The sequence below is a fragment of the Antedon mediterranea genome, chromosome 5, assembly GCF_964355755.1.
Source record: "Antedon mediterranea chromosome 5, ecAntMedi1.1, whole genome shotgun sequence".
NCBI lineage: Eukaryota > Metazoa > Echinodermata > Crinoidea > Comatulida > Antedonidae > Antedon > Antedon mediterranea.
Genome location: NC_092674.1, coordinates 5,824,638 through 5,852,182, shown reverse-complemented (window position 1 = coordinate 5,852,182; position 27,545 = coordinate 5,824,638). Strand labels below are relative to the sequence as shown.

The 27,545-nt window shown below is 34.5% G+C and overlaps 1 protein-coding gene across 2 annotated transcripts in view; it reads left to right on the top strand.

Annotated features, from left to right (window-relative positions):
* Nucleotides 1–27,545, top strand: part of LOC140050185 (cytoplasmic dynein 2 heavy chain 1-like) — a 47,520-nt gene that overhangs the window by 13,054 nt on the left and 6,921 nt on the right. Inside the window, exons 19-62 of one of the 2 annotated variants that reach the window (XM_072095263.1) lie at nt 6,003–6,158; nt 6,288–6,411; nt 6,811–6,981; nt 7,097–7,255; nt 7,403–7,626; nt 7,839–7,971; nt 8,165–8,395; nt 8,777–8,899; nt 10,396–10,563; nt 10,720–10,897; nt 11,254–11,435; nt 11,945–12,127; nt 12,389–12,612; nt 12,728–12,843; nt 13,113–13,324; nt 13,575–13,751; nt 13,861–13,948; nt 14,059–14,266; nt 14,591–14,876; nt 15,172–15,270; nt 15,443–15,603; nt 15,930–16,328; nt 16,456–16,600; nt 16,768–17,041; nt 17,365–17,505; nt 17,705–17,937; nt 18,339–18,561; nt 18,720–18,862; nt 19,114–19,365; nt 19,533–19,670; nt 19,968–20,242; nt 20,375–20,492; nt 20,642–20,763; nt 20,915–21,128; nt 21,299–21,550; nt 23,336–23,356; nt 24,586–24,684; nt 24,907–25,030; nt 25,239–25,522; nt 25,683–25,817; nt 25,918–26,061; nt 26,508–26,663; nt 26,793–26,912; nt 27,282–27,413. In XM_072095263.1, the coding sequence (XP_071951364.1) occupies nt 6,003–6,158; nt 6,288–6,411; nt 6,811–6,981; nt 7,097–7,255; nt 7,403–7,626; nt 7,839–7,971; nt 8,165–8,395; nt 8,777–8,899; nt 10,396–10,563; nt 10,720–10,897; nt 11,254–11,435; nt 11,945–12,127; nt 12,389–12,612; nt 12,728–12,843; nt 13,113–13,324; nt 13,575–13,751; nt 13,861–13,948; nt 14,059–14,266; nt 14,591–14,876; nt 15,172–15,270; nt 15,443–15,603; nt 15,930–16,328; nt 16,456–16,600; nt 16,768–17,041; nt 17,365–17,505; nt 17,705–17,937; nt 18,339–18,561; nt 18,720–18,862; nt 19,114–19,365; nt 19,533–19,670; nt 19,968–20,242; nt 20,375–20,492; nt 20,642–20,763; nt 20,915–21,128; nt 21,299–21,550; nt 23,336–23,356; nt 24,586–24,684; nt 24,907–25,030; nt 25,239–25,522; nt 25,683–25,817; nt 25,918–26,061; nt 26,508–26,663; nt 26,793–26,912; nt 27,282–27,413 (7,747 nt within the window). The remainder of the gene's footprint in view (nt 1–6,002; nt 6,159–6,287; nt 6,412–6,810; nt 6,982–7,096; nt 7,256–7,402; nt 7,627–7,838; nt 7,972–8,164; nt 8,396–8,776; nt 8,900–10,395; nt 10,564–10,719; nt 10,898–11,253; nt 11,436–11,944; nt 12,128–12,388; nt 12,613–12,727; nt 12,844–13,112; nt 13,325–13,574; nt 13,752–13,860; nt 13,949–14,058; nt 14,267–14,590; nt 14,877–15,171; nt 15,271–15,442; nt 15,604–15,929; nt 16,329–16,455; nt 16,601–16,767; nt 17,042–17,364; nt 17,506–17,704; nt 17,938–18,338; nt 18,562–18,719; nt 18,863–19,113; nt 19,366–19,532; nt 19,671–19,967; nt 20,243–20,374; nt 20,493–20,641; nt 20,764–20,914; nt 21,129–21,298; nt 21,551–23,335; nt 23,357–24,585; nt 24,685–24,906; nt 25,031–25,238; nt 25,523–25,682; nt 25,818–25,917; nt 26,062–26,507; nt 26,664–26,792; nt 26,913–27,281; nt 27,414–27,545) is intronic. The other variant, XM_072095264.1, reaches the window with a different exon arrangement.

Sequence of the window (27,545 nt, the reverse complement as noted above, 5' to 3'; positions counted from 1 at the left end):
GTCTGTTGTTTCATAACACAATTTGTGTTTTTTAAATTTGTTATAGATAATTGAATTATATCAATTTACTGTATATATGAGTATAATTGAAGAACACAATGTGTAACAAGACACATGTAACAGAATTTCTATTTTTGGTATGAATACAAAAACATCAGGAGTGTGTACAATAACTTACTGTATGTAATATAAAACCAATGATGTAATCAATAGATAAACAAACAATCCAGTCTTCATCATCTATTCTGTTTTCTATCCACCCACATGAGTTCAAAGCTGGACTGTACTATTTTACTCAACTTCATCATGTTAAAAGGCAATCTTTAATTCATGAAAATTGTCTCCTTATTCAACTCATAAACATTCATGTTGTTTTAATATCCGTCTTTGAATTAATCGGTGTTGTCAGTCAAGCAATGTTGAAAAATATTTTTTTTCATTAATGGAATTTTTCCAGTCGGTACCAACTGTTTATATTCTGAGTAAAAAAACAGTTTTTTTTTAAGTGTTTTTAGGTAAAAGAAGCTATGCTATTAGGACTTCTGTGCCTTCGTATATTAGGAATATGCCTAAGAATAGCCAAACGAAATTCACTCAACCGCCACCAGTAAATAATAGGGTTAGCCAGAGAGTTTGATAGAGCAAGCACTGCGACATAATACAATCGTTTTAAAACTTCTGTATTAAATCCAGTATAAATTCCAACAGAAAACATAAGAGAAATGTAGAAAGATGGCAACATACAAATGACAAATACTCCAATTACGATTAAAAATGTTTTAATAAGTTTTTTAGAACGTTCAATTTCCTCCACGTTCTGTTGAATCACGGCTGAATTCTGATGGCACAGACATCGGTGTATGTTAAAATAAAGATAACTTGTAAAACAAAGAAGTACCAAAAAGCAAGTTGCAAATATTATTCCTTGTATTTGTGTTTTTGCTGACAAAAAGTAACACAAAATTGGAATAAACCAGAGTAGGATACATGCAATGATGTATCGTTTAGGTGTTACAATTGTGTCGTAATTGAACGGTGCCCAAACAAGGGCTATGGAACGATCTACTGCGATGGCAGCAAACATACACATAGATGTAGTGGCCAGAGATATGTACAAAGTATTTAAATAAGGAAGTTTTGATGATATTTGTAGATCATATGTTATAGTTAAATCAACTATAGTAGTAGCGATCAATGCAGCACTTGATACCACATCAGTCAACGCAAGAGATATGATAAACACATTCTGTTTCTTCCATAATCTTTTAATTGAAAAAACAGTGATTATAACTATTATATTAGTAATCACTGAAATTATTGCTAAAAACAATACAACTACAACTAGTGTTATTGGTATATCAATCCTTTCAATTGGTGAAGAACCATTTCTTACTATGCTATTCATTTCAATGATGCTTAAAAACGTTTGTAAAGTTAAGCATAAGAAATTGTCAATGTAAAAATAGATAGTGATAGGACATTTATAATCAAATTGAAAAAAAAGTCCCTCTTATTTTCTTTAGACTCCTTCTGTCAACTTCTTGAAAATATCTGCCATGAAGTGCTCAGTACAATCTAATTATTACTGGTTTTTTTTTTGCTTTCATGGTGTTTTAAGAGAGATTTACTATTTCTTGTCTCACCTGCTTTCTGCTAGTCCCTTCCAGTATACAGGTTTAAGAGCGATTTAATCTTAGCAGATTGTGTCTGCTTTCACACTAGTTCCATCTGGTTCTTTATGCTGGTTTAAGACAGATTTTGTGGCATACTTTATCTGCTTTCACACTAGTCCCTTCTGGTTCTTTATGCTATTTTAAGAGAGATTTACTATTTCTTGTCTCACTTGCTTCCTGCTAGTTCCTTCCAGTATACAGGTTTAAGAGAGATTTAATCTTAGCAGATTTTGTCTTATTTCACACTAGTTCCTTCTGGTTCTTTATGCTATTTTAAGAGAGATTTACTATTTCTTGTCTCACCTGCTTCCTGCTAGTTCCTTCCAGTATACAGGTTTAAGCACGATTTAATCTTAGCAGATTGTGTCTGCTTTCACACTAGTTTCATCTGGTTCTTTATGCTGGTTTAAGGCCGATTTGTTTATGGGATATTTGATATCTTCTTTCACACAAGTTCCTTCTGGTTGATTTATGATACTCTGCTTTAAAACCTTTATGTTAATATGCGTGGGATTTTCAGAGCCATCTTTCAGAAAAGTACTCCTATGCGTTTCAGTTTTCCAACTGTAATTCAATGTTGTGGTAAGTCCCTGACACACTTCTGTTATTCAGTTCATTAAAAGAGATGAGATATTATATTAAATTATATCCATTGATATTTTTGATTGAAGTTTAATATTTACTTATTTAATCTAACAGCCATTTCTAACACAATTTGCAATTATTACTGTAATATTATCTAACTACACATTTTTAACACAATTTGCAATAATTTGTATTCAGTCTTATTTATATTAAAATTGAATTAATCAGTTACAACAGTGACATGCAGATGATAATTTCTAATTTAGTCAACTCTAAATCTAGATTTTTAAAAAGTGTCAAAACATATTGAACTTTATAGATTTTGACAAAATATAGCCTCCAATTGTTAGGTTATATTTTCTTACTGTCCAGAAGAATTAATTTATTCCGGTAAATTTTGCTTCTGTGGAAAAAACTGAGGACCATAATTCTATTTCATTATTATTTTCCAGTCAAACATGTGGTTTTAAATTGTTTGGTTAAGTTAAAATATAGTACAGATAAAATACAAAAATACAAATACATTGATTCTTACTTAAGCCATAGTTAAAAGTAGCTTTAAATTAATCTATTTTTGTATGCTAATCCTTTTTCTGTCCAGTAAATTCTGTCCTAAATTCTTACTTACTTAAAACCATAGTTAAAAGTAGCTTTAAATTAATCTATTTTTGTATCCTAATCCTTTTTCTGTCCTAAATTCTGTCCTAAATTCTTACTTAGTTAAAATCATAGTTAAAAGTAGCTTTAAATTAATCTATTTTTGTATCCTAATCCTTTTTCTGTCCTAAAATTCTGTCCTAAATTCTTACTTAGTTAAAACCATAGTTAAAAGTAGCTTTAAATTAATCTATTTTTGTATCCTAATCCTTTTTCTGTCCTAAATTCTGTCCTAAATTCTTACTTAGTTAAAACCATAGTTAAAAGTAGCTTTAAATTAATCTATTTTTGTATCCTAATCCCTTTTCTGTCCTAAATTCTGTCCTAAATTCTTCCTTAGTTAAAATCATAGTTAAAAGTAGCTTTAAATTAATCTATTTTTGTATCCTAATCCTTTTTCTGTCCTAAATGTTTGTTCAGTTGATAGGAGCTATGCTATTTGGTCTGTGCCTCTTTAAATAAGGGATATGTCTAAGAATTGCCAAACGAAATTCTCTCAATCTCCACCAGTATATAATAGGATTAGCCAGAAAGTTTAAAGTAGCAAGCATTGAGACATAATAAGTATTGGTTGAATTATCTGTATTCAGTTCTGTATAAATTCCAACAGCATACGTAACTGAATAGCAGAAAGTTGGGAACATACAAATGATAAATACTCCAATTATAGTTAAGAATGTTTTGACAAGTTTTTTAGAACGTTCAATTTCCTCTGCGTTTTGTTGAATCACAGCTGAATTCTGATGGCTCAAACTCTGATAAATGTTAAGATAAAGGTAACATGTAAAACAAAGAAGTAGAAAAAAGCAGCTTGTATATATTATTGCATGTATTTTTGCATGTATTTGTGCATGTACTTGTGCATTTATTTGTATGTTTTCTGACCCAAAGTAACAAACAATTGGAATAGACCAGATTAGGATACATGCAATGATGCATCGTTTAGGTGTTACGATTGTGTTGTAATTAAACGGTGCCCAAACAAGGGCTATGTAACGATCTACTGCGATGGCAGTAAATGTAAGGATAGAAGTGGTTGTTGTAGCATAAAGTAAAGTAAATGTATCAAAGTTAGATATTTTAGAATAATGAAAGCCTACACCATGTGTTCTATTAAAATCTGCAATAACACTGACAGTTATGATAGCACTTGTAACTATATCAGACAATGCAAGAGATACTATAAACACATTTTGTTTCTTCCATAATTTTTTAGTTAAAACAAATGTAATTATTACTATTATATTAGTAATTATTGATATAATTGATAACAGTAATACAATGACAAGTAATGTCATGGATTTATTATTATTTTCAATTAATCTGTCTCCGTCTGTGCTGTTCATTTTGTTTGGTGCCTTTTAAGTTCTTGTCACAATATGAAAGTAGGATGCTAAAATGCACTTTTGTGAACTGTTAGTTCCAATAATTTCAATCTGCTTCCAAACTAGTTCCTTTGGGTTCTTTTGCTTTTTTAAGAGAGATTTAATCTTCTGATTTAAGTTAAGTTCGTTCAAACTAGTTCTTTCTAGCCAGTCAGTTCCTTCAGGTTCTTCTGCTGTTTTAAAAGAGGTTAAATCTTGAATTAAGTTCTTTCAAACTAGTTCCTTTGGGTCTTTTGCTGTTTTAAGAGAGATTTAATCTTCTGATTTAAGTTAAGTTGGTAACTAGTTCCTTCAGATTCTTCTGTTGTTTTAAAAGAGGTTAAATCTTGATTTCAGTTTTCCAAACTAGTTCCTTCAGATTTGTTTGCTGTTTTAAGAGAGATTTATTCTTTTGGTTTAGGTTCTACCAAACTAGTTCTTTCAGATTCTTCTGCTGTTTTAAGAGAGGTTTAATCTTGATTTAAGTTCTTCTAAACTAGTTCCTTCAGTTTTGTTTGCTGTTTTAAGAGAGATTTAATCTAGATTTAAGTTCTTCCAAACCAGTTCCTTTAGATTGTTTGCTGTTTTAAGAGATATTTATTCTTCTGGTTTAAGTTCTTCCAAACTAGTTTCTTCAGATTCGTTTGCTGTTTTAAGAGAGACTTAATTTTCTGATTTAAGTTCTTCCAAACTAATTCCTTCAGGTTCTTCTGCTGTTTTAAGAGAGATTTAATTTTTTTATTAAAGTTCCCGCAAACTACCTGTAGTTCCTTCAGGTTCTTCTGCTGTTTCAAGAGAGATTTAATTTTTTTATTAAAGTTCCCGCAAACTACCTGTAGTTCCTTCAGGTTCTTCTGCTGTTTTAAGAGAGATTTAATTTTTTTATTAAAGTTCCCGCAAACTACCTGTAGTTCCTTCAGGTTCTTCTGCTGTTTCAAGAGAGATTTAATCTTCTAATTTAAATTCTTCCAAAATAGTTCCTTCCTTGTTTTAAGAGAGATTTAATCTTCCAAACTCATTCTTTCTGGTTCCTTTTTTTATGAGAGGTTTATTACTCTTATGGTTTAAGTGCTTCCAAACTTTCTTGCTCTGACATACAGTGACCAGTCATTCTGTTCTTATGGATGTCTTCAATGATGATGGTTTATTAACGGTTTTTAATATTATTAGTCTTTCTAGTATTTAAATAAAGTGAATTTTAATTGGTTGGTAAGAAACTTGTTATTATTTTAGTAATTTAGTTATATACATAATTATATGTTACATGATATGATACATCGTATCCTAATGCAGTTGACATTATAATTATAGTTTGGAAACAGAAATGCCTTCATTGTTGACAATTATAACTTAGTTATGTAATATAAATTTTAATGAAAACTCAATACTACTGAAATAAAAAAAATTCTCTTCAATTTGATAATTGAATAATAATGATGATGATAATAATAATTCTGATGATGATAATAAGATTCTTAAGACCACTTTTATCAGTATCTGACATTAATATATATGAATTGTTTATATTGTTATGCTAAATCCATTCTCTTGTTTTTTTTCCTAGTTATTTTTTTTTAGTATGGTTTAGTTATGATATAATATATTTATATTGTATTAGATTATTGGGGTATATTATTTGAAATAATAATACACTAATTCGAATCTTTATACAAATCAATCATTAACATTTTTCATATTTAGATTTTAATATTTAATATTTCAGGTTTGACTGCAAGCATTTTGATCTTCCAAATCCTGAATTTGAACTTGCCAATGAGCTTCAAGATGATATCAAAATACATGAGGGGATGTGGGGTCTGTATGAGGAGTTTAGCACTGGGCTTAATGAGTTGGCCAAAGAAGACTGGGTGACATTTAGGTAAGCCTTTTTGGTAAAAAATTATATGAATTTGAATTATTGTTATTTAAAAGGTGATATACTACAGAATTGTAAAGTTTTAGTCGATGCTGAGTTAAATTATATACTTGAATAATTATTTTTTGGCAGATCCAAAACATACCATTTTGAAGACTTCTTAGGCCAATGGGCAGAGAGGCTCAGAGATGGAGATACAGAAGGAGATGTTAGCCTCATGTCAGTCAGACTCAATAAAGACATTGAGAAATACAGGGTAAGTAGGACAGAAGAGCAGTGGCATCTGGTGCCATTGACTAAACTGAGCTTCGACACTGTGTTAGGTACCTGGTTTATATGGTGTTTGATGATGTCAATTCTGCTATATGATGACATCTACGTCTACACTATCAAACTTTATGTGACAAAAAAATGTGATGTGCCCATATATGGACATGATGACGTCATATCACTACCATATTTGAGTATATTACTACCATATTTGGACACATCACAGTTTTGTTGTCATAATAGTTAGATAGTGTAGAGAGAGCTTAAGCAATCCTCTTTTACGAAATACAGTGTGAATCTCCCACAATATTTTCTGCATTGCTGCATTCTTTATCATCTTGTATTATCCTTCAACATGTATTATAATTGATTTGATTTCTTACAGCATGTGATACCATTATTGAAGTATGTTCGTGGTGAAGTACTTTCCCAGGACCACTGGCTGGAGATGTTCCGTATGTTAAAGATGCCTCGGGATACCACTCTTGAGAAACTTACCTTTGGACATGTTCTCAATGCATCCAATGAAATTGTTGCCAATGGAAATGAACTAAAGGTTAGACTTTTTTTCATTTTTTTTTTCATTGTTTAATCTTTCACAGGGTGTAGTGTAATACATAAAGCAGATAATTGTTTTATAATTATATAATTGTAATAATAATCATTTGTAGGAGCTGTTCAATCGAGCCCAAGGTGAGGTGTCAATTCGTGAGGCGTTGAGAGAACTTGAACTTTGGGGTGCTGCAGCTGTCTTTTATCTGACTGACTACTCTGACAGTCAAAATGCAACCATCAAGCTCATCAAAGATTGGAAAGACCTTGTCACACAGGTATAGAATTATGATTACTATTAAATAGATATTAAATTAGTACCTTACTGTAGTATATATTATTTCATAAGAGAAAGCTATGCCGGTATTTCTCATGAAACAAGGTAATAATATTGAACATACAGCTTCATTCAATGCATTTATCAGGTTGGGGACAACCAGAGTCTATTACAGTCCCTTAAAGACTCACCATACTACAAGGGATTCCTGGATAAGGCAACACTTTGGGAGCAGAGGTTGGCAGATCTGGATGAGTATCTTCACAACCTGAATCAGGTGCAGCGTAAGTGGGTGTATCTGGTGCCGATCTTTGGCAGAGGTGCATTGCCGAAGGAACAAGGAAGGTTCAGAAGGGTTGACGAAGACTTCAGGTATTTATAGCATATTTTAATTTTTATTTTTTTTCACTTAGTTACACTACAGACAATAATTTACCTTTATTCTACTTAGCATCGAAAGCAGGATTCAAGATAATATGTCACTACAGATCTCTGGGACAGAGTACACTTCTAGTTCAAGGCCTTTTTTGTAATTTATTTTTAATAATTGCAAAAATTAGATTTACTGGTTTTTACTATTGTAGGAGCATAATGATGGATGTTACCCGTGACAACCGTTTATTGTCGTTTGTGGCACGACCAGGTTTGAGAAATACCCTGGTAACCGAGCTGGATCAGTTGCAGAGATGTCAGAAGGCATTAAATGAATACTTAGAGGTAGGCAACTCATTGACCATTTAGAACACATAGTATCTGTACTCTTTATATGGTGACACCACAGCATGACATTATATAGACATAAACAACAACTTTACTTGTGTATACAATTCTTTATATCAAACCAATGGTAAAAAAATACGAAATTTGATGGTAAATACCTTCGTGACGGTTTCTATCATTTGAATTGCAGGAGAAACGTTCAGTATTTCCGCGTTTCTACTTCATCGGAGACGACGACCTTCTTGAGATATTGGGTCAGTCAACAAACCCCACAGTCATTCAGTCTCACCTGAAGAAACTCTTTGCTGGAATCCATAGTGTAGACTTTGATGAAGGATGTAAACACATTTTGACAATGAAATCACTAGAAGGAGAAGTTGTACCATTGCTGAAACCGGTTGAGATCATACCAGAGGTTGAGGTAAGATTATTTTACATTTTATATCTTTTTCATCATCATTATTATCAACTTCTGATCTTGCAGGTCGTTTCCCTCCTGTCTTTGATATCTTGTCAGCTTTGATTGTCTTCTTGTTCAACAGACTTTCAAATTCCATAATCTCTTCTCTTTTTGAAACATGTCATCAGACAGTGATATTCCATAAGCTTGTTGTTTGCTATTTCTTTCTAGAAAAATAATAATGTGATGTGCCCATATATGGACATGATGATGTCATATCACTACCATGTTTGGGCATATCACTACCATATTTGGGAACATCACCCTTTTTTGTCAAACTAGTTTGATAGTGTAGACAGAGCTTATTACTATTACTGTTTGCTATATTTTTGTATTCCTTAGATTTGGCTTGGAAGGTTGGCGGTTGAAATGACTGCCACATTACAGAAGTTACTTCTTGAATGTTTACAGGCTTACAAGAATGATAGCAGCTCTGGAGTTGATCCATCTAAGTATCCATCACAGGTAACAAAAATAGATAGTTTTATAAATAATTTTTCATAATCCAGGATTTTGAAATATGATTCTTTAAAATCTCTTGTGTATCAAGGGATGACTGGGTTTTTCTTGGATCTGCTTATGAATAGTGTTGCAGATCACTACCTTCCTCCAGTGCTGACTTGCCCTTTGTGATAATGTACTTCCATTTATTGACAATTTCCAAGTTCCTTGTAACCCATCCAATAAAGTATAATATTTGAGCATTTAACCAGGAATAAGTTTAAGCGTAATACCTACTCACAGGTTAAGTCAAATAGTGTTAACCTTGCCTATTAATTCTCTTTGTACAATTAGGCTCAGTGTTCAGGGCTCGATTTAGTGCTAGCCCGGCGTACAATGGCTAGTAAAAACAGCTCCGGGCTACCTAAAGTATCTTCCTTTAAGCCCGGATGGCTAGTAGGTTGTGGGAACTCGAAATTGGGACGAAATGACCTCATAAAAATAACTCCAGCATAAAAGACATATGTCTTGGCAACATCAGCAAAAATACCACTCGCGCGCTGCTGTGGCCATAACAAGTGATGATGTAGGCGGAGCCTCTCATAATCAAGCAAATTTTCCGAATTATGATTGGCCATTTATGTTTTTGTCACCCAGGTTATTGTGAAGTAGGCGGAGCTTCATTATCAGGTCAAACGTGTCACAAAAATATGACCATAAATAACGAACTGTGATTGGCCAAATGTAGTAGAATTTTGTCAATGTTAAAAATAACTTGTCTAGTCTTGTCAGGCCTGGTTGTCACAGATCAAAGCTAGGGATATTTTGTAGGGCCGGGTGGCTGGCTCTATCCCTGTAGGTAGGCCATGGAGGCCATATTTTATAATATGCGTAGGCCTAGATAGAATCAAAAGCCATCGTTTGGCATCGTGATGGCTGCTCAGCAGCTAGGCCTAGCTAGATACTACCATTTTGGTAACAGTTGAGTAGAGTAGGCCAGGTGCTCCAATGCGATCTAGCTAGGCTAGGTAGGCCTACGTCTATCCTAGCTACCCTACTATAAATAATAATTAATAGGCTCTCTAGGCCTAGCCTAGGCTAAAAGGTAGACAGAATCTAATTAGTTTTCTTGGCTAGGTTGAAGCCCAACAACAAAAAGACCTCAATAAATCGATTCTGTGAATATGGTGAGCATAAAATAGACTATGCGTCGCGACGCAAAGTTAATTTTTATAATGTGAACAATAAAGAAATACAATTTTGTGTAATTTTTCATGCAAGTATTTATGTAAATGTTTAGCAATTCTCGAGCGTTTAGATTAGTGCGCCCTCTATTGTACAAAATGCCTGAATTCATTTATATGGCGGCCCTGCTATCACGGTGCGATAATATTAAGAGTGGGCTAGTAAAATAATGTATGGGCTAGTGAAATCTACAGTGAACTAGCCCAGTGGGCTAGCAACATGAAAAAGATAAATCGAGCCCTGGTGTTTAACTTTTTTTTTTCTGTATGTGATAGATTTTATGCCTTGCTGATCAAATCCAGTTTACAGAACAATGCGAAGCAGCGATCAAGGGGAACAGTCTGCAGCAATTCCTAAGTGAGGTTGAAGGTCAACTTGATGCATATACTCAAGCCAATGTCCAGATTGGTGGACAAAAAGATGTCCTGGAACTGAAATTAAAGGTGAATATACAATTATAGCATAGATTGAACAAAAACTCTATTCAACAGATATAAAAACATTTAAGTATATTTGTATGACCAATGGATTTTTGGAAAAAAATGAAATGTGAACAAACACAAAAAATAGGTTAAGCAAAGAAAACATTGTTTCCACAGGCATTAATTTTGGATACAATTCATGGAATAGAAGTTGTACAGAAATTGATGAAAAACAATATCACTAGCACAGATGAGTGGCTGTGGCAGAAACAACTACGATACTACACCAGAAATGATGATATCGCTATAATGAGAATGGTAGATGCAGAGTTTGAATATACATATGAATACCAAGGTGAGGATCAAATCTGAAAAATTGAATGGGCGATACACTTACACTGGATGCAAATGTTTTCGTAAAAAAAAAGAAAAATAAAAAAAAAGTTTAATGGAGAAAGGCAGATAGACATATTAGGAAAGGCTATTTTCAATGTTTGTCTCAATTAGTTTGTATTAAATATTTTCTTTTTTAACTATCGTACTAACATTTTATAAAATGTTTAAATTTATCAACTTCTATTAATTCTTGGGGAAAGAGGGTCAGAGTAGTTAGAGATTTGCTTCAAAATGACTATTTCTAACTATCTTTAACTTCAACATATTTAACCTTTATTATATCATACATATCTTACATGAATTGTTCAATTGTAGGTAATGCATCGAAACTGGTACATACCCCTCTGACAGATAAGTGCTACCTGACACTCACTCAGGGTATGTATATGGGTATGGGAGGTAATCCATATGGCCCTGCTGGAACGGGTAAAACAGAATCTGTGAAGGCGCTTGGAGGACTGTTTGGACGCCAAGTGCTCGTCTTTAACTGCGATGAGGTATGTGGAGATAGAACTAAAGTAGAACCTCTGTTAAAGCTTGGTTTGCAATAGGACACAAGGATGTAAACACAACACAAGGATGTAAACACAACACAACTAATTACACCAATCACCTTGCTTGTGTTGTGCTTACATCATTGTGTTGCATCCAAGTAGGAACCAAGTTTAAGGGGATGCATCCATAATTTTTTCTATATTTCATCCTTTATTAGAACATTTTGACAGTACTCTTTTTCCATTTGCAATTATTCAGTGGATTGTCTGCTAATACCCGATTCACAGTGCTGTCTCTCCACATACTATCTATCTAAGTATCAGAAATATTTGGTAATACAGCATCTCATTTATATGCCTGTGTCATGTAAGGTTAGGTTACTACTGGATACATGTGTGACACATGTGATGTTGCATTACCATATATTCCTATGATACAGATAGATACAGTACCGAGAATCGGCCAGTCTGCTTTATAAATTCAGATACATATTTATTTAATTTTTTTCAAGGGTATTGATGTCAAATCAATGGGAAGGATTTTCATTGGATTGGTCAAGTGTGGTGCATGGGGTTGTTTTGACGAATTCAACCGTTTAGAAGAGGCTGTGTTATCAGCTGTATCTATGCAGATTCAAACGATACAGGCAACAATGAAGAGCAGAAAACCAACTTGTGAACTACTTGATAGAACTGTAAGTGAAATCCAAGAATGTCTGTTAACATATTTTGTTATGGGCTATTAAAGATGGCAGTCTCAGACTTTTGCAGATGAAAATGGAATTACTTATTTAGTCTGTAGTGCATTTGTAAAGCTTGGTTCACATTATGACTCCAATGCACGTATTAATTGACCAATCACAATGTAATGGATTATTAATTTCTATGTCCTTGCATTGCATCCTAGTGAGAACCAAGCTTATGATGCATGTTGATTTGTGTTTTTAAATTTTCAGATTGAGATCGATTCGAACTCTGGTATCTTCATCACCTTGAACCCTGCAGGAAAAGGTTATGGTGGTCGACAGAAGCTACCTGACAACTTGAAGCAGCTCTTCCGACCAGTAGCCATGTCAAAACCTGACATTGAGCTCATTGCAGAAGTGATCTTGTTTTCAGAGGGCTTCAAGGAAGGGAAAGAACTTGGTAGAAAACTTGTGGCAATATTTAATCTTTCCAAGTAAGATAACAGAGTGTTACTATAAAAGTAGTAAAGTAATCGATGAAAGAGTTCTCCATTTTGATTATTTTTAAGATGCATAATCTTTAAACACTTACAACTTTCTATGTACTAGGGAACTTTTGACACCTCAACAGCATTATGACTGGGGGTTAAGAGCATTAAAGACTGTACTACGAGGATGTGGTAACAGACTACAGGCTTCAAGGCAACATGCCAATGAATCAGGGGGTAAGTCTAATAACAGTCATACATTTGAAGTGTAAACAACTTGTACCAGAAATAAAGGAAAAAGCATATATTATGAAATTCTACCAACCAGTAGTACCAACATGGTGCCAAATTCTTGAAATAAAAGTTTAACAATCCGAGCACACCATATAAAGCATCTCTGACCAGTAAACAACGTCCTATATCCGTTTAACCTATTGAAAGCAAGTACTTACTACTAAATACCACAGTTGGTTTGTGTGAACTTAGTTGTCTTTGTTATTCTACAGAGCCTGTCAAAATTGAAGAGAGCAAGTTGGTTGTGCAAGCCCTAAGAGTAAACACGCTTTCTAAGTTGACTTTTTCTGATGCCAAACGATTTGATGCTCTGGTGAGAGATGTATTCCCTGGAGTGGAACTCAAAGACATTGAGTTTGAGAAACTCTCAAATGCTCTTAAAGAAGTCTGTGCAGAGAACCATCTTGTTGTTATGGATACACAAGTAAATAAATGATTCCTTTTACCTTCCTGCTACCTTGGCAGCTTCTCACTATAATTCATATGCCTATTGTAAATAAAGTCTTGTCGAAAGAAGAAAGGTTGCCTGTAGGCCTACAATTGTAATAACTAACACCTACATGACTAGGAATGAAGCACCTACTAAAGAAGAAGAAAGTTTTCCATAGTATAAATGAAAAAGCTTTTAGCTGTAAAGTTATTCGATATATTTGTCTCTTTAAATATTCTATTAGATCAAAAAGGCTATGGAGTTGTATGAGCAGCTGCGGCAGAGAACAGGTGTAGTGGTTGTTGGACCTAGTGGGTCTGGTAAATCCACCACTTGGCAAACTCTAAGAGCAGCTCTTGGGAAGATTGGACAACAGGTGAAACAGCATACAATGAACCCCAAAGCCATGCCAAGAACTCAGGTATGTGTAAAAGATTCTAACAAATATCAACATAGAAACTAAAATTTATCTGGTTTAATTGGTTGTAATAAAAGCAGCAATAATCTGAATTAATTGTCTTGATCTTTAGCTACTTGGACATATTGATATGGACACAAGAGAATGGTCAGATGGAGTACTGACCAGCAGTGCCAGACAGGTTGTCAGAGAGCCTCAAGGTAAGTGACATTGTATCTCTCCTGGTAAAACTGAGAAATATTCAAACATACTCCAGAGAATACCTAAAAAAATTTGAAGAAAAAATTACTAAACTAAATTCATTCTGCAGAGGTTCAGTCATGGATCATTTGTGATGGTGACATTGACCCAGAATGGATTGAGTCATTGAACTCAGTACTGGATGACAATCGACTGTTGACCATGCCGTCAGGAGAACGTATCCAATTCGGTCCCAATGTCAATTTCTTATTTGAAACACATGATCTTAGCTGTGCATCGCCAGCTACAATATCCAGGATGGGTATGATATTTTTAAGGTAAGCCATGGTGATGATGAAACTTGATGGTATTTACCTTTTAATCCTAGAGGTATGGGTTCAAATCTCTGTTGTGGTTGTTATTTCAATAACTCCACTCTTTTCCTTTTAGTTGCTTTATGTACAATACATTGTGTATTTGCTATTTTTAATCCTATATGCCTATAGCTCTGTCTACACTATCAAACTTGTTTTAACAAAAAATTTGCCCTTAAATATGGTAGTGATAACACATCATCATGTCTATATATGTGGGCACATCACATAAGGTTTGATAGTGTAGACAGAGCTTAATATATCAATGCAATAATTAATCTGTTTTAGTGACGAAGATGTTGATGAAAAGAAACTGGTGAAGTCTTGGATAAAGAAGAATCCTGAAGAAACAAGGAACCAACTAGAGGGATGGATAGAGGACCACTTCTACCGGGGTCTGCAGTGGGTCCTCTCAAAGAATGACTTTGTAGTGGAAACCAGCAAGTTAGGAGTGGTGTGGAATGGTCTGTCGCATCTGTTTGGTGCAACTTGTAAGTCGCAGTTCGCTGTGGCTCTGATTAGAGGTCTCGGAAGTAACTTGAGTGAATCTACACGTATAGACTTTGCCAAAGAAGTGAGTTCTATATTACATCCTTTTTACTAGCTAAATACATGGCTTTGATCAATCATATAATTCAATAATTTAAAAAGTACTTTTGAAGATACATATATATTGTCACTTTTGGAAATACAAAAGTAAAATTCTTTTTCCTGATGCTAAAACAAGTAATAACAATACAGATGGCAAAAACAGACAATAAACTTTAAAAAGTTATAACATTAGGTATTGCACAAGAAATCATTTTTTTTTTTTTTTGTCTTTGCTTGATATACATATGTTGTGTTATGATGATCTAAAATTTGTGTAGGTTTTCAATTGGACACGAGAGATGCCCCCTGACCCCAGAAGACCACTTGATACTTACTATGATGAACGCACTGGAAGTTTGATGACATATGAGACACAGGTATATTGATATTAAATTGTATTCAATATTTAATTCTATACACTGTGCTTTAATATTTGTTATCTTGGCTTCATTAAAATATTGAGGATGCAACATACAATTCACTTTATTTGTATATTTATTTTAATAATTATCATGTTAAAATAATTAAAATTCTCTGCTTTTGCTACAGCTTTCTGAAGACCTAAATGCTGATGATTTTTCATCTATGGAGTCGTTACCAGTCATCGGTACACCGGGAGTACAACGTTGCTTTGATTATCTGGCACCATGGTTAAAACCAGAGAACCGACAACCATTTATTCTTGTTGGTCCTGATGGTTGCGGCAAAGGGTAAGTTGTATCCAGAAGCTTTTACAGGCAAAATTATTTAAAGTAATAATCCATTTTTATATATATATACATTTATTCATCAACACTTTAAGATAATTTAAACATAAAGTGATTAATCAGAACAAGAAAATAAACAAACTGTTGATAGGGCCACAAACTAGATGGCTTGTCTTATGAGGATGACTCATAACAAACAAAACTTCTTCAAACAAAGCTTAATTTCCACACTGACAAATGCATTATTTGAAAGAACTACAGTATTTCCATACCAATGACTAGAGTCATTTAAAGTAATGAAAAATACTTTCATTTGTTTCCTTCTTTAGAATGGTCTTAAAACATTGCTTCTCACAACTGCGCTCAGTACAGATTTCCACAGTTCACTGTAGCGCCCAGACCTCACCCACTCACATCCTCCAGAAGCTTCAGCAGATGTGTATGGTAATCAGTACAAACACAGGCCGAGTGTACAGACCTAAGGACTGTGAGACCCTTGTACTGTATCTCAAGGATCTCAACTTGCCTAAGCCTGACAAGTGGGGAACAAGCCAACTGACTGCCTTCCTACAACAGGTGTTGACCTATAAGGGATTCTATGACACTAATTTGGAATGGGTCGGTCTTGAAGGAGTGCAAATTGTTGCCAGTATGAATGCAGGACACACAGTAGGGCGCCACCAACTTACATCAAGATTCACATCTATCGTACGCATCTGTTGTATAGGGTAAATTAAATTAATTCTGGTAATCATTGTTTTGCAGTACATTCAATATTAGATGTCATTGTATTGAAAGGAATAAAGTATTATTTTAGTTATTTTCAATTTATTTTGCATAATCACTTCCTTTCAGTTATGCCGACCAAGACCAGTTGCAGTCTATCTACAGTGCATACTTAAGGCCTGTGCTACACCAGACCCTAGAGAGGCATGTGGTCTGGGGCTCAGCTTCAAGAATACATCAACTGGCTGGCTCTATGATTCAAGTTTATGAACAGGTTGGTTTCAGCATAGGCAGTGGTGTTCTATGGCTCATATACAATATTAGTTTCTGCGACCTGACTTCATGTATCCTCATTGACTCTTCAATGTCTTTGTCTTACTTATTTTGAATATTTTTTTGTTTATTTACACATAAATTGATTTTATTGTGTTGTATATTTAGGTGCGTTCACGATTCACAGTTGATGATTACAGTCACTACTTATTCACACCTCGTGATGTCACCCAATGGGTGCTAGCTCTGCTACGATATGACCTTAATGCCTCAACTTCAGAGGGTACCAGTGACTATGTCCTTGAGGTATGGGCCTACGAGGCAAGAAGACTGTTCCGTGATAGACTTGTTGGTGAGAAGGGCATGGCAGCTTTTGACAGTATCTTGATGGGTGTTCTACAAGCTGACTGGAATGCTGGACATGTTCTTGACACCCTCAATGGTCAGTTAATGGTCAAGATTGAACCACTTAAAAAATTGTTTTAAATATAGATATTTTGGTCTGATAATTAAACTATCAAAAGGTTTAATAGTTTCCAACCATCTGAAGTAAACATAAAACTGATCTCTTGTTTCATATTTGTGTAAATTAAAGTTTTAAGGTCTACCTACAGTTACATAACATAAATATTACTTGTACTGTGTTCTACTATCCAAATGCCAACTTCAAGTCAATGGCTACCAGATGTCTCTGTGAGACGGTTATTTGAACCAGTACCAGTACCAGTATCTTCATTTATATCTGTCACTATAACTTTATTGTAGATAATTACTTTGTGACGTGGGGAGCGAGGGCTGAAGCAGGTAGCAGTGCTGGTGCTCCCTTACCACCTAACGGCAAAGCTCTAGGTAAACTCACCTCAAAAGATTTGAAAGAAGTTATTGAAAAAGGTGTCCTTGATTATGGTAAGATTTGATTTACTATTACTTTATTGATTATATAGACTTTTACTAATCAGAAACATCTAAAAATAATGGAACTGTCCACCATTCACTGTAAAGTATATCTGTTAAAATCGATAATGATTTTGTTTAAAAAATGTACAAGTTTTCATCTTATCGTACAGTCTCATTGATGAATCTTTATTTTCTTCATTTTCATTAGGCCGTGAGACTCGTGAACTTGACCTGATTATTTTCCGAGAGGTACTTGATCACATTGCTCGGGTTGACAGAGTTCTAACCCAGCCTGGAGGATCACTGCTCCTAGCAGGTCGTAGTGGTGTGGGCAGAAGAACTGCAGCTAATTTGGTCTCTTTTATGCATAGAGCTCAGCTGTATACACCTAAAATGTCTAGAAACTATGGAATGAAGCAATTTAAGAATGATCTAAAGAATGTAAGTGTGATAAATAAAGATGTTGAAATCAAAAAGCATAATGATGTACGATCGACTGTAAAGCACTAGCACTTATACAACTTATAACACAAGTTATATAGCAACTACTGTACACTGCATTCTGAGATCAGAATAGGTGAATTGGCAAATAGTGGTTCACTCTATTGCTGGGCATTAGAGCCATCAGTATATCATAAGTTTCCTATGAACGATTAAGTTATATATTCTTGATAATTTTGTACAACATATCTGGTGTCTGAATAAGAGATAGACAGACAGAGAGACTGATAGATTGCTAGATAGATAGATATAATTACATATAAAAATAGTCATAACAAGTTAATTTTTAGTTAATATATATATTATCAAATATTGCCATCAATCAATTATTATTTCAACAGGTGATGCAGTTAACAGGTATTGAAGGTGAGCAGGTGGTCCTATTGATGGAAGACCATCAGTTTGTGCATGCCCAGTTCCTGGAGATGATAAACAGCTTGCTGTCATCAGGAGAAGTACCAGGACTGTACACACCAGAAGAGCTTGAGCCTCTATTGGCACCCATCAGAGACAGAGCATCGGAAGAAGGCTTCAGAGGAGCTCTTTCCAATTACTATGCCTCTAGTAAGTCAAAATAACAAAGATATATGTACTTACTGCTACATTACTTTGTACCATAGTTTCAGTGGTTTCTTTGCTTTCTATGGTTCTCTACTGTAACTCCTATCTCTTATGGTTAATAATAACTTTCATGACATTGCCGTACTATTTTGTTTTTCAAGGAATTCAAATCAACCTCCACATTGTGTTGATCATGGACTGTGCTAACCCTCTCTTTGCTGTTAACTGTAAGAGTAACCCTGCTCTGTACAAGCGCTGCTCTGTTCAGTGGATGGAGGGATGGAGTCGAAAGAGCATGGAAAAGGTAAGATCACAAATAATATTCACCTTTATTTGATTGAATACATTTCATTACTTCGGCGCCTATAGAAAAAGTAAGATTTTCTGACAGAACTCTTACATCCAGGTCCTAAGTGACCATCCAATGCTGGAGGCTTCTGGTATTTTTAGACTTTTTCAAGGGCCTCTGGGTTTAGCCAGTGAGCTCTCATAGCCACTGCTTACACTCTCCAAACGTAAAGGTTTATAAGCATCTTCTCTTGTATTCCAAAACAGATTCCAAAAGACCTTCTTACCAGACCTATCAAGAATGAAAATGAAGTGGCACTGACTGCACAAGAAAAGAAAAAGAAGCATAGAAGGAAGCTGTCTGGTGGAGATGAACTGGTTAAGAACTTCTTAGAGATTCACAAGTCTTGTGATGAACTGCATGCTACCCCAAGACGTTACATGACCTTCTTGCATACATATCGTGCCGTCTACCACAAGAAGAAGTCTGGTGTAGAAAATAAGAGGACTCACTTAAAGGTACTGTACTTGATTCACTTTGTGAACATTTTAGAATTAGTTTATTGCCAGTTATAGTAAATAGTAAATTTAATACCTTAGAGTTCACCACCTATCTCTTGTATTATCAACAAACATTTACTGTAAATGTCTGCAATATATTGATCAATTTATTTGCGTTTTTTAAGGCTGGTGTATCCAAGTTAGAAGAAGCAAAACGGACAGTAGCTGAGTTGAAAGCAAAGGCCAATGAGCAGAGCAAGGAGTTAGCTATCAAGCAAACAGAAGCTGATAATGCCCTTGAAGAAATTGAACGTAACATGCAGGTGAGTCTTAGCTTAGCCTAAAAACTTTTTAGTCTCACTATAAAAAGAGTCTCACTTGTATGATATGTTCTTTTACATTTTATATACAGTCAAGTTTCAATACCAAACTTTCTACAATCCGGAAACTATCCCAGTCTTGTGATCAAAAGGTTTCCTATTACTATTAAATAACATTCTGGAAAACCAGACATATTAAGCCAGCCCTAGAATTAGGAGAATTGACTTTATTTTATTTCGATTATTTACTTTTAACTTGTCTGCCAATAATTTATCTATTTGTTTATTATTTTTTATCAGGAAACTGGTGAACAGAGAAGTAAGATTGAGAGTCTCCAGAGCAAGGCAGCAGTTGAGAACCAGAAACTAGAAAAGAGAAAGCAGACTATAGACATTGAGTTGGCAGAGATTGAACCAAGAGTACAAGAAGCTAAGAAGGCTGTGGGAAGTATCAAACCAGAGAGTCTATCGGAGATTCGAGCTTTAAGAGCACCACCAGAAGTGATAAGAGACATTCTTGAGGGAGTTCTGCGTTTAATGGGTACATTTGATACATCATGGTTCAGCATGAAAAGGTAGCTGCATGTTTTTGTAGAAATATCATGTTGTATCAGTAGGTTACTCTTAAAAGCAGACTTGGCCCATTGATACTTCTAATTCTAGGTGGCCAGCTACATTTCACCTATTTACCTTTTCTTATCTGTCAGCTTTCTTGCAAAGAGAGGGATTAAGGAAGATATAGCAACGTTTGATGCCAGGAAGATTACTCCAGAAATACGTGAAAGTGTAGAAGAGTTACTGGTTAAAGACTCCTTCTCACAAGAGGTAAATACCAATCTTTGTTTTGAGGATACCTCTTTAACATATTTCCATTTATAGCTTAATGTTTTTCCATATTTTTCAACCTAAAACCAAGCAATAAATATTTCTTGTTTTTTAAACAACAATGAAATTTTATCTTTCTTTTTTTACAGAAAGCTAAGCGTGCTAGTGCTGTTGCTCTACCATTAGCAATCTGGGTGAAGGCTAATGTATCATACTCCCATGCATTGGAGAAAATCGCCCCACTTGAAAAAGAACAAGCAGAACTTCAAAGGTAATGTGTAGTCTTCTAATGTTAGGGGTTCCTTGAGGCAATTTTCCTTTAGTTTCTTCGTGGTCCACCATCAGAGCAATTTTTACCAATGTTGGAAGTAAATCATGTGGAATCAAAATCAGAGAATAAATGCAATGCTTTCTCCCCGTAGAAATCTTGAAAAAGCCATCAGTCAAGTTGAGAAACTAAAAAAAGGTTTGGAAGATGTCGATAGAAAAGTTGCTAATCTGAAGAGAACCTTTCAACAGAAGACCAATGAGGCAGCTAAGTTGAAGATGGAGTTAGAGAAGGCACAAGAGACCATCACTGCTGCAGAAAACTTGGTGGGAAAGCTGGATGGAGAGTACCAGAGATGGAGTGAACAGGTTAGAACTACATTATATAGTAGACAACATTGTTATTATTTGACGTCTTAAGCTCTGTCTACACTATCAAACTATCGTAGTGATATAACATCATGTCTATATATGGGCACATCACATTTTGTTGTCGCATAAAATTTGATTTAAAAACAACTTTGCATCAACAATTCCAGGTGAAAGAACTAGAAACCGAACTTGAGACACTCCCCAAGAAGGCTCAAGTGGCTGCTGGATTCAACACCTACTTATCAGCCGCTCCAGAGGATGAGCGTCGTGCCACACTAGCCTCGTGGTTAGAGAAAATCGACCTCAAGGCTTTTGACATGCGACGATTTCTAAGCACAGAGAGTGAACAGTTGATATGGAAAGGAGAAGGTCTTCCAAGTGATAACCTGTCCATGGAGAATGCTGTAATTGTGCTACTGGTTAGTAAAATCTTCTTTTTTTTTATTCTTTGTAAATTTCTAATTATAGTTTCATATCTTTAGATGATGTAATGATAAATATGGATGGTCTATTTTGAGATATCTTGTCGATAATATGTAATAACCATAATATGCTATTATAGATATCTGAATGTCTTAACTTATGCATGTTCTACGGATGATAAAGCCTTTTAATTTGCATAACTGAATAATGCAAACAGCATGAAACTAAAAAAATAAACTATCTGACAGTCAAGTGTAACAAGAAAGTTACTTATTATTTTACTTACAATGATGATCAAATACGGTAAGTGTAGAGGTTAATAATTCAGTAGAGTTAATACTCCTCTTATGGAATTCAACATTTAAAAGTTGGTATAAGACCCAAAAACCCAACATAACGTTATTCAAGTACTACTAAGCAAAGGATTTTCAAAGAGCTGGCAGCTAGAAACAGTTTTAAGCTATTTTGATAAAAAAAAGTGTGATGTGCAGCCCAAATATAGTAGTGATACGTCATCGTGTCCATATATGGGTACATCACTTTTTTTGTCACATAAAGTTTAATAGTGGGGACAGAGCTTTAGCAAAGTTTGAAGATCTTATTGGAGTTCTGAATAAATGTATTTTTAAAGTTTACTTTCATCAGTTCGCATGGGTAAATATACCAACAAGTAAAAACTACACCAAATGCAAGGACCAAACAAAGTATCCGATATTTAAGCAACTTAATATTCTAGATGTTCATAAACTATACGAATTATGTGTACTTAATTTTGTTTTTTATTTATATAATAGAAACTCTGCACATCAAATCAGTTATTATTTTAGTACAGTTGATCATTTACGAACTACTAGGTTTAAACAAGGTAATAACCTATCTATCCCAAAAGCCCGTACTATGGCTGGTCAATTTAGAATTTCGTTTACTGGCACAAAATTTTGGAATAATTTATCACTCGACATAAAAAATAATACATCAAAAATTAATTTTGTAAAAAATATAACTACTATTATCGAGATACTGATTAATGCTGGCCCACCTCTTTCTTTTTGTCATTATTGTGGTTTTTTTTTTTTCACCTTATTGTATAATTATATTATCAAAATCGTTTGCACTGAACAGTATTATATTTGTTAATCAGGTGTAAACCAATGACTAGCGAAAGCTATTTGTTTATACCGTTTTGGTGAATAAAGAATTATGAAGTACAAAGGTCACCTCGTTGTACTGTTGCTCTTATTTTACCTACTTTCATTGTATCTGCTGATTTGTTTTTCTTAGCTGGCATGGACCAATGACAATGATGTAAATGGCTTGAATAGAATGATACCAGGCAAACATCTTCCACAGTTTAATGTAAAATATGAGAATTGTGTTTGTTTTTATTGAGTTAATAATGATAATATGTTCACTCTTTATTTTTTTAGCATCTAACAAATTTAATAAATATGTTATGTTTTTTTATTTTTTTTATTGTTAACGTTGTATTAAATTTATGTTTGAGAGTCTCATAACATAACTACCAATAGCAACTTCCATAGAGGTTAGACGCCAAAGCTCCAAATGACAGACTATCTCAAGAACAAACTGTGATAAGATAGAGGTTACATAAATTGTAGAAGCGACTGTATTAATAAGGATATTTATAATCAGCTGATGATAATGATCAGTAAATTGTTTCATTTGAATTTTATTTTGTTCATTGCATGCTTTCGTTGCTGTACCACTAATGGATGCCTGATATCTTTATCAACAACTTAATTTATTGTGACACCATTAAGATCAATGATCTTGGTGTTGGGGTAAGATTCATGTTGGTTTGGTGTGACGTGGTAGTAGTAGTAGTTGTATTGGTGTGACTAAACATTTAGTGTGGCACTAAAATATATACATATTGCACAAAACAATCACAGAATTTGTAGATGATGTGTCACTAAAGCCTGGTTTCCATTAAAATCGCTACAGCGTTTCCATTAAAATCGCTACACGCGCAGATGTCGCTGACGCAATCGGGAAGGTCCCCGATTCATCGCAGTCAAATCGGCAAAGTTCAACCATGTTCAACTTTGCCAATTGTGTCTGCGATGAATCGTATACGCGTACCAAAGAATATTTAGCGCTCGCGTACTAGATCCCAGATAAATTCTAGCGTTTCCATAGAATCGCTACTCTCTGTCGTGTAGCGAGTTTATGGAAACCAGGCTTTAGACACAATGTAACGATGCTGTCGCAACTTCAAGTGAGTTGGCCACCCCAAGTGACAATTTGGGTGATCCATCCCATCATAATTGGTTGATAACTTTCCATGGGTGTCCAAGTGAGAAACAAACTTTATTGATGAGACAGCGATGTATGACCCATAAGCCAAACGTATATTACAGTGCTGTAATGAGTTGGCTTTTAGTCAATTGCTTAATAGAAAACTTATTGCACAAACATGTTGATAGTACATTACATTGACAACTTATCATTCCACTATTCCATAAATATTGCACATATGCAAATATTTTGCACATAAACATCAATTAATATTGTACAGTAGTAACGTAAAGAAGGCATACAAATTATTGTATAAACAGATAAAAATTGTTGCCACAGCTTTTCTTAACAAATTATATGGGTTGCAAAGATATAGTGATAACTGTATGTTATGATGACACTGTACGGCAGCACCAAATCGATTAAAAAACTAATCTTTCTAATCATAACCTTCTTAATCCTAAGCTTTCTAATCATAACCTTTTTAATCCTAACCTTTCTAATCATAACCACCTTAATCCTAACCTTCTTAATCATAACCTTTTAATCCATGCTATCATTTTTATTTGTAATTCAGAAATGTTAAATGTTTAAATATGATTATAAAATATTTAATGGTGTCAAGTAAACTCAGAGGGGGCATAGATTTGTCTAGATACCTAGAATTTGATATTGGTTTGTGTTTGTTAATTTTATAGCATTCATTATCATCAAATATTACATATGAAATAGCCAAATTTGTGATTTAAATTGTATTTTTTTTTTAATGTAGAATTCTCTACGTCCTTTCCTTGTGGACCCATCATCAAGGGCTACTGAATGGCTTAAGACCCATCTGAAGGAACAAAGACTAGAAGTTGTCAACCAGCAGGTAGGAAAAATACTGCACAGTTTAATGAGTACATTTTCAGACCATAGCCCATTTCTAAATGTTACTCACCCAATCACAGCCTGTAATTGACTGTCATATATGCATATTACAGTTTATTGGAGATTAACATGTATAAAGTTCACCCCATACCCTCTGTTCATGGATAGATACAATCTCAAATGAATTATTAATATTTAATGTATTTTTTTAAATTGTTAATAGGATGCAAATTTCAGTACTGCATTGGAGCTTGCAGTAAGATTTGGCAAAACATTAATTATACAAGAGATTGACAAGGTTGAACCCATGCTGTATCCGCTCCTACGAGGTGACCTTATTAGCCAAGGTAAATATTAAGTGATGTCTTTTTTAGAAATAACAATAGCTGAAGAAAGAAAGGAGTATGCCACAGAAATGCACAGTTTATTGAGCTTCAACATAATGGCAAATGAAATGTTTGTAAAAATATAATGTGATAATTAAAAGTATGGAAGATTTTTGATGATCATAATTGGCACAGTACATTTCTGAAAGTCACTATTTTTTCAAATTAGGTCCAAGATATGTTGTTCAGATTGGGGAGAAAATGATTGACTACAACGAGGACTTTCGTCTGTTCCTGACAACTCGTCACCCCAATCCAGAAATACCACCCGATGCCGCATCCATCGTGTCTGAGATAAACTTCACTACAACACGGGCTGGTCTTACAGGGCAGCTTCTAGCCATGACTATCCAACATGAGAAGCCTGAGCTAGAAGTACGGAAGACAGAGCTGCTGAAACAGGAGGAAGATCTCAAGATCCAACTAGCCAAACTGGAAGAAACTCTTTTAGAGGTCAGTTAGTTGTAGTCTCTTTACATGAGAACTTCTGTCCACCACACATCCCTGTCTTGGGCTGCAGTCTGTGCCTCATCATATTTCAGATAGTTACATATAATTTTGTCCATACCCGTATACAATAGATTTTTAATTAACTTATTTTTTATTTCATCAGACTTTGGCCCAAGCAGAAGGAAACATTCTAGAGAACAAAAACTTGTTGGACTCGCTGAACAAGACCAAAGAAAGCAGCCAGACAATCTCAAACTCTTTGACAGAATCAGTGGACCTACAGACTTCATTGGATCAGGTAAACCATCACTACATCTAGATTCAAGTTTTCCTCAAAATAGAAACCAACCAACAACAAAAATAAATTTACATAATTTTTTTGCACAATTATTTTTTAGGAGCGTGATGCTTTTCTACCCCTGGCAGAAAATGGTAGCACCCTGTTTTTTGTTATTAGTGACCTCGCAAAGCTGAATAACATGTATCGCTTTAGCTTGGGTGCGTTCCTGAGAATTTTTTCTCGTGCATTGCAAGGAAAGACTGTAAGTATACACTGTAGATAATTAATATATATATATCATAGAGGTATTTATCTCTATACTATATAATTAGTTTTTTACATAAGCCTGGTTTCCATAAAATCGCTACAGCGTTTCCATTAAAATCGCTACACACGCAGGTTTCGCTGACACAATCGGGAAGGCTCTCCGATTCATCGCAGTCAAATCGGCAAAATTCAAGCATGTTCAACTTTGCCGATTTTGTCGGCGATGAATCGTATACACGTACCAAAGAATATTTAGCACTCCCGTACTAGATCCCCGGTAAATTCTAGCTTTTCCATAGAATCGCTACGCTCTGTCGTGTATCGATTTTATGGAAACCAGGCTTTAAGGAGAATTTCTATTATTTTTAAGGGGGAAACTCTAGTTAGTATTGAAAAAGTATTGCTAGATTGAGAGTACACTATGTTATTTGTGTCTTGTAGGATGGAAGCAGTACTGAGATGAGGATCCAGCGCCTTATCAAATGCTTGCAGGACCTTGTCTATGAGTATGTATGCCGCTCACTATTTAAAGCAGATAGACTGATGTTTGCCCTTCATCTTGCGTATGGAATGCACCCAGGAATGTTCCAAGAAAATGTATGTAACTTTTTCACACTTTATCCTAGTATATGCGAGACAATCAACTTGTAATTTTGGTTTTTTTAACCAAGTAGTCATTCAGAAAATGAATCTTAATATAAATAATTGTGTACTTTGTTTACTCAGGAATGGGAAGCATTCATTGGTCAGATTGTATCAGACATCAAATCTGATGGTCAACGTCAGAAGGATGCAATGCCCAACTGGATTGATGAGGATAGACATCAAGAGGTCAACATTATAAAGGTTTGTGATTCTGGATTGATTGATTGATTGAACAAAAAGAATTTTCACCTGATGAACTGCTTGGTCACTTTCCCCAAACTAAAAAGTAACGCCAAGATAGAAAGACTTGACTCAAAAGATCTCTACTTGCTACATTCAGTATGCAAGCTGTTGCTGTAGCATTATCTTATTTCTACTATCATAATTTTTCTTTTTCTGTCTCTCTTCTGTTACATAGTAACTTTGTTGGTTTGAGTTAAAAATGTTACCTTGCATGACTCTCCACTTTCTACGATCCATATACAAGCTTTGGCATTAGTTTTTTTTGCATATTGATTAATCACTACTGTATTATAATTATATTATTATTTTCTCTTTCTTCTGTTACAGAGTAACTTTGTTGCGTTATACCAGTCACTGAGCTTCACTGATGGCAGTTTGTGGTCAGGATTCTCAAGGAGCTCACAGTGTGAGATTGAATTTCCAACTCCTCTTCAGAAGAAAGTTTCTGCATTCCAACAGGTAAAGAAATTCTGTTATTGATAGTAAAAATAAGTTGTTTTGGTAAAGTTTGTTTCTTTTCTGGTCGACTTTTTCTGTGTTCACCATAGTCCCATTTACATTCAGTTCTGTGTTTGTTACATTCATTAATTG